Source organism: Solanum tuberosum, unplaced genomic scaffold (genome assembly GCF_000226075.1).
Source record: "Solanum tuberosum cultivar DM 1-3 516 R44 unplaced genomic scaffold, SolTub_3.0 scf00093, whole genome shotgun sequence".
Classification (NCBI taxonomy): Eukaryota; Viridiplantae; Streptophyta; class Magnoliopsida; order Solanales; family Solanaceae; genus Solanum; species Solanum tuberosum.
Window position 1 is genome coordinate 604,033 of NW_006239018.1, and position 6,256 is coordinate 610,288.

At 35.6% G+C, this 6,256-nt stretch overlaps 1 protein-coding gene across 2 annotated transcripts in view; it reads right to left on the reverse strand.

The window, feature by feature from the left end:
- The window catches only part of LOC102604513 (DNA-binding protein BIN4), an 8,284-nt gene extending 2,329 nt beyond the window's left edge, over positions 1–5,955 (reverse strand). The window contains exons 1-7 of one of the 2 annotated variants that reach the window (XM_015308848.1): positions 5,882–5,955; positions 5,703–5,797; positions 4,394–4,652; positions 4,231–4,292; positions 1,321–1,546; positions 710–765; positions 575–628 (exon numbers count right to left, since the gene is read on the reverse strand). In XM_015308848.1, coding sequence (XP_015164334.1) covers positions 575–628; positions 710–765; positions 1,321–1,546; positions 4,231–4,292; positions 4,394–4,652; positions 5,703–5,750 — 705 coding nt within the window. In that variant the 5' untranslated portion in view covers positions 5,751–5,797; positions 5,882–5,955. Of the gene's footprint in view, positions 1–574; positions 629–709; positions 766–1,320; positions 1,547–4,230; positions 4,293–4,393; positions 4,653–5,702 lie in introns of both variants that reach the window. The other variant, XM_015308847.1, reaches the window with a different exon arrangement.
- Positions 5,956–6,256: the final 301 nt, after the last annotated feature.

The window sequence follows — 6,256 nt, forward strand, 5'->3', positions numbered from 1 at the left end:
GGGGGGGCAAATACAAGTACAAAAGCACTTCCCCTTTGAATGAGTCCTATGCGATGCAAATTTGGATTAGTCAGGGCCCAAATGCAATTACCGGACACCAGGCGAGAAACAAAAGAAAAAGACATCTAATTGATCATAAATCTATAGAAGTGCGAACTAGATGATACCTAAGCACGACTTTTTTATTTATTTTTGACAACATGCTGCTAATTCATGCACATCTCAACTCTTACCAGCACAAATAAGGTAACTCTTCCCAACAAAAGCTTAAGCAGATGGGAAAATTCAACTAGTGTCACCTACATGACTTATTTTGAAAAAAAAACATAGTATGGTGAAACTTTAGATGCCAAACATAAGCCACCATATCCTCTCTCTCTGACATCTTGGAAAAATACTTCTCAGTTTGAAAAAAAAACCGGAAAGGGGGTGCAATCTAGGAATCTCTGAACTAATTGGCTGATTTGAGAAGAACATTTGCTGGAAGGAAAAGAACAAAGAGACAAACAGGCAAACCATAGTAATCACCTCCATGCCAAGAGAGTCACTACTCACTACACTCTGCTTACTTTACCTTTGTCCTCTGTACTTTCTCGGGAAGAACCAAAGGCAGCCTTGAAGATGACAACTATACACAATAATCATAAAAGTGAATCAGTGAACAGTCAACATATCCAAAGATCCATCAAGGATTACTAAAGTTCCTCACATTTGTTCCGCTTTGTTTCTCTGGAATATTTTCCTCCATGGCTTCCTTCTCTATACCTATTTCAAACAACACATTACAAAGAAAAATAATAAAATGCCTGGAAAATCAACAATTCGACAATATAAAGAGTGCAGAACCATAATTTAAGGTTAAACATACACTTGCTACAAATGTTTTGAGATCCATTCACCTCTAATATATTAATAGCCTATTTGACCAAGATTTTGGGAGGCCAAACATACTTTATTTTTTCAAAAAATGCTTATTTTTAAAAAAAAGTTAGGTGTTTGGCCAAGCTTTGAGGAAAATAAGTGTTGGGAAGTAGCAGAAGCTATTTTCCCGAAGCTAAAAAAATTAGCTTTTCTCCATAAGTACTTTTCTAGAAAGCACTTCTGAGAAAATACACTTAGGGGCACTTATTAAAAGCTTGGGCAAACATTAATTACCGCTCAAAAATATTTTTCAAATTGATTAAACCAAACACAAACTGCTTCTCACCAAAAAGTAGTTTTTTGTAAAGCACTTTTCAAAATAAGCTGATTTTAGAAGCTTGGCCAAACAGGCCATAAGTCATAAGGTTAGAATTCAGAAGCTAGAAACAGACTGCTTACCTTCATTCAGCTGATTCTCTAGTTTTATCTTCTTTTCCTGTTCCTCTTTCTTCATTTTTTTCTTAGGAGATTTTTGCTTAGAGATTACATCATTTTCTTCTTTCTTTGTAGCCTTAGCATCGTGCATAAGCAACTCTTTGTCAAGGACTTCCTCCACTTTCATGGAACTGCCATCATGAGGAGACTCAGAATCTGATGACAACGTACACACTGAATGACTGGGTTCCTGTATGAACCAAATATATGATTGAGATCAAACTAAGATCACTATAGTCAACAATATTTGCATAGTAGTTAACAATGAAGTGTATGGGAGATCCACAGACTCTCTGAGGATTAAGCCTACATGTCCGTGAACTCCGGGCAACTGATCAAAGGAGAACGAGATGCCTACACCATACTGTGATAATTTTCACAAGGATGGCCAAAGTAAAATCACCACTTGTAGCAATTGCCAAAACTAATGATAACAAGTGGGATTACCATTACTGATACCTAGAATGAGAAAAGTGTTTGTGCAACTCTAACAGATTCATTGGGTAAGGATAGGGATGTGTCAAAACGTTTTAATCTGATTGATTTTGGACGAGTTAATCGAAGGATGAAAAATCAATTGTCGAAGAACAGATTCTGGGTAGAGTAGCTATTTCAATATATTATAAATTGCCACGTTAAGCAATTTCATCATTCTAGCATACCAAGAGGTTTGAACTACCTCGGCTGTTCCCGAAGCCTAGAACAGTATTTCCAGCCAAACTAAACTGCTAGCTAGTGGACATCTTTTGCTTCATAAGAAGAGAAATACTATCAAGAAACTGATTACGATAAGTTCGAAGTGCAGTTTCGCTGTTTCAGGCAATTTCACAGACATTTTCCACAGTGAATGCTTATAAGAAACTATTTAGAAGAATAACTATTCTATCAGAAAACTATAATAGTACTAATATGTCTAGGGCTCTAGGCTCTTTTATCCATTTACTCTTTAACATCATACCAGTGAAAGTGGGGTCTGATTACTCCTACCTCGTGGAGCTAGAGAGGCGGTTTCTGGAGGACCCTCCGTTAGAGTACAACAAATCAAAGTAGGTGTGAAAAGGGAAAACAACCGTGAAAAAAACATAACTAATAAGGAACCAGTAAGAAACAACAAAATAGTGCAATAACCAAAACACCATAAACAACATATTAGGATAGAAATCAACAGTCAGACACTACAAGAATAAGGCTAATACTACGATAGACACCATCAAGCCTAAACCCATTGAAAAGCAAGACAACACTCCACTACCTACTAACCTTTTCCCTTAATCCACACCCTCCTATCTAAGATCATGTCCTCAGTAAACTAAAATTGCATCATTTCCTATCTATCTCACTTTTTCCTGATACATTTTCGGCCTACCTCTACCTCTCCTCGTACCAACTATATCCAACCTCTCACGCCTCCTCACTGGTTATTTGCGCATCTCCTCTCCACATGCTTAAACCATCTCATCTAGCTTCTCTCATCTTGTCCACCACAAAGGTCACTCCCACATTGGCTTGGATATCCTCATTCCTAATTTTATTGCTCTTAATATGCCCACAAATCTATCTCAACATCCTCATTACACAACAAAGTCATTCTAACCACCACACTATAAAACTCACCTTTAGGTTTAGATGGTACCTTTTTGTCACACATGATTCCGTACTCCACTTCATCCACGTTGCACAAATACGATGTGTGACATTGTCAATATCCTATTTCTCTGGATTAAAGACCCAAGATACTTGAAATTATCTCTCTTAGGGATAGCATGTGTGTCAAGCTTCACTTCTATGCCTGCCTCATGCATTGCATCACTAAATTTGAACTCCAAATATTTCATTTTGGTCCTACTCAACCTAAATCCTTTAAACTCCAGAGTTTGCCTTCACACCTCCAACCAAGCATTAATTTTATTGCATTTCTCATCAAACAGTATTAGATCATCTGCAAATAACATATACCAGAGCATTTCATCTTGAATATATCGTGTGAATTCATCCATCACCAAGGCAAATAGGAAGAGGCTAAGTATTGATCCATGGTCCAACCCCATCTCAACCGGAAAGTGTTGAGTCTCCTCCCACCGTTTTAACCCAAATCTGGGCTCCATCATACATGTCCTTCATCGCCCTAATGCAAGTCACCAACACACCTCTACTCTCCAAGCATCAAGAATCTCTAGAGGACTTCAGTCAGGACTATCATGGGCTTCTTCAAGGTCAATGGACACCATATTTAAGTCCCTCTTCCTTTTCCTATATTTCTCCACCAATCTCCTCACAAGATGGATGACTTCTGAAGTAGAAACACACCAGCCTAAATCCAAATTGGTTCTCGGAAATACTCAACTATTTACAATTCATTTACCAAAACTATGACTAAATAGTTAACTGATCAGCTTTTGAAGTCACTATTTTCTTGTACTTGATTGCTGCAAACCCTCTTGAAAAACAGGAGTGCCTTAGGGAACAGGGATATAGATGGTGCATGGTTGTCATCATCTCGTGGCTTAGGTCTGATCTTTCTAGGGGCATATTTGGTATTGCTTCATTGATCACAACTCACTGAAGATTATCAATGGAGCAATCATTGACTGCAGCATCTCGAAAGTATGATTGGTATAGAGCTCGCTAGAGATAGGGGCAAATAATATAAAAGCAAAGATCAAGGGTCTCATTTAAGCTGCATATGAGCAAAAACATAGCGTCAACTGGTACCGTACAGGTGAACGATCTAGTCGCTTCTTTGACATACTTTGAGTACTTAAGTATTTAACCCACTCTCTATATATTCTCAGTCAATGATAAAAGCTGAACTTCCATGACTGATGATAGTTCAGTAAATTAAAAAATAAATACAGATAATAGGAAACTACTTACTTTATCTGTAAAAGGTTTCTCCAATGCTCTTCTCTTCGTTAAAGCCTTGTCAGTGCCTTTTCCTGTATCATTGGAAAGAGAAGATCTTTACTGGGCCCTTCTTTAATTTCGCACTTACAATCTAATGCAGTTGATTCATTCGGTAAAATGGATTAGCTAATACCTTTTTTTTCACTCTGGTTTTCCTTCTTTCTCTTCCTAGTAGGTGTGCGATCTACTTTTTCATTTTTAATCGGAGAATTTACTTCAGATGTCTTTGGGAGTTGAGATCCATGCCCATCCTGACTACTTTTGTCCTCTGAAAGTGATGTTTTATCCTTCTGAAACAGCTTACTCAGATTGATGCTATCCTCATCATCACTTAGATGGTTGTTATTTACAGGAGATTCAGATCCGGATGACAAGGTTATCGCAGCAGGTGCCTGCATCATTTTAACATCAGATTGTCTTGGTCGTTAATAGGAACATGGAACAACAACAGAACAAATAATAACTAAACAATTCCCACTCTTTCAACTAAAGTGTGTGGAGAACCAATTTATATCAAAACAGCAGAACTTATACTTGAATAATGACCTTAAGAAGCATAAGGGGATACAATTAAGTTATAGTGAGTGGTTATACTATACATATCAATTTTTCCATTTACAGCTTGTTTGGATGGTTGTTACTAGCATTGCATTGTGTTTTTAGTTTAAATACAATGTTTGTTTTGATTATTACTTAAATTCTAGGTATCATATTGTTAAATTCATCCATAGGTAAAGACGAAAAGTCTCATTTATGTAACGACCAATTTGGTGTGATCGGGTTATTACCTTATTTTTTCTTATTATTTTGTCTTTGCTTATTATCCAACAATCTTATTTTATCCCTTACCCTACCTTTCTATAATAGCTCCACCCGGTACCTTTTCTAGAAGAATGTCCTTTGAATTGTTGATGTGTGACATTATATAATTACAAAAAATAATGCAATCTATCCAAACATTGTATTCATTAAAACAAACAATACAATAAGTAAGAATATGTAACAACCATCCAAACCTATCTAGGTGAATAATAGAAAAGGTAGGGTTCAAAAGAATTTACACAAAAAGGGGATTTTCATTACTGAGTAGTATTTTCCCAAGTCCCCACCTACTGTTTTCGGCTTGAAGTGATGCACAGTAAACAATGATTTCAACTAAAACTAATTGCCCCAAATTCGCATACCCTAACAGAAATGTGCTCTAAAACTATATACATGTAATTGAATCTACCTCCACCAAGAAGCACTCTGAACAACAATTTGAATTGATCAAAGTTTAAATCTCGCAGCTGAAAGACCAACCAAACTGAAGTTCAAAATCGGTTTAAACTCAATCACATGATTGTTCAACTAATTAAACATAGATTCAGTGCATAAAACCGATTTTGAGAAGTGCATAGCGAGCAAATTTATAAATTCCGATGAAAACAAAACAGGGATACCTGAAAACTGCGGAGCCAATCTGGAGATTCTTCTCTAGAATCAGCCATTTTCTGAGTTTTGAGGGAATAATTTCAGTGGATACTAAAACCCTTGCCTGAGAGAGAGAAAAAAAGAGTGAGAAATTAAAGTGAAAATATGAGTATGATGTAATATATGTATATCGTTAAAGGCCAGATACCGGAAATTATTTTCCCTCCATTTGATTTCAGATTTTACATAGGAAAAGGCTTGTGAGTAGTGTCTTCATAAATGTATTCTTAATTTTATATTTTAGTAAGAGATTTCAAAATAATAATTATTTTTTAAAAAAAACTTTTGTGCAATTTGCAAATCATTATATGCATCCATTTCCTCATTTAGATAATGCAAAATCAATATCATAAAATAATACTATAAAACTCCCTTCATTTTAATTAATTCATGTGAATATATAAATTAATCCATTTATGAAATTGTCCTTTCTATAATTTAAAATAATTCAATTTAATTTATTTATCCTAGCTTTTATAATTCTAAAAATTAAAATGATTTTTTTTTTAATCCTAGTCTTATA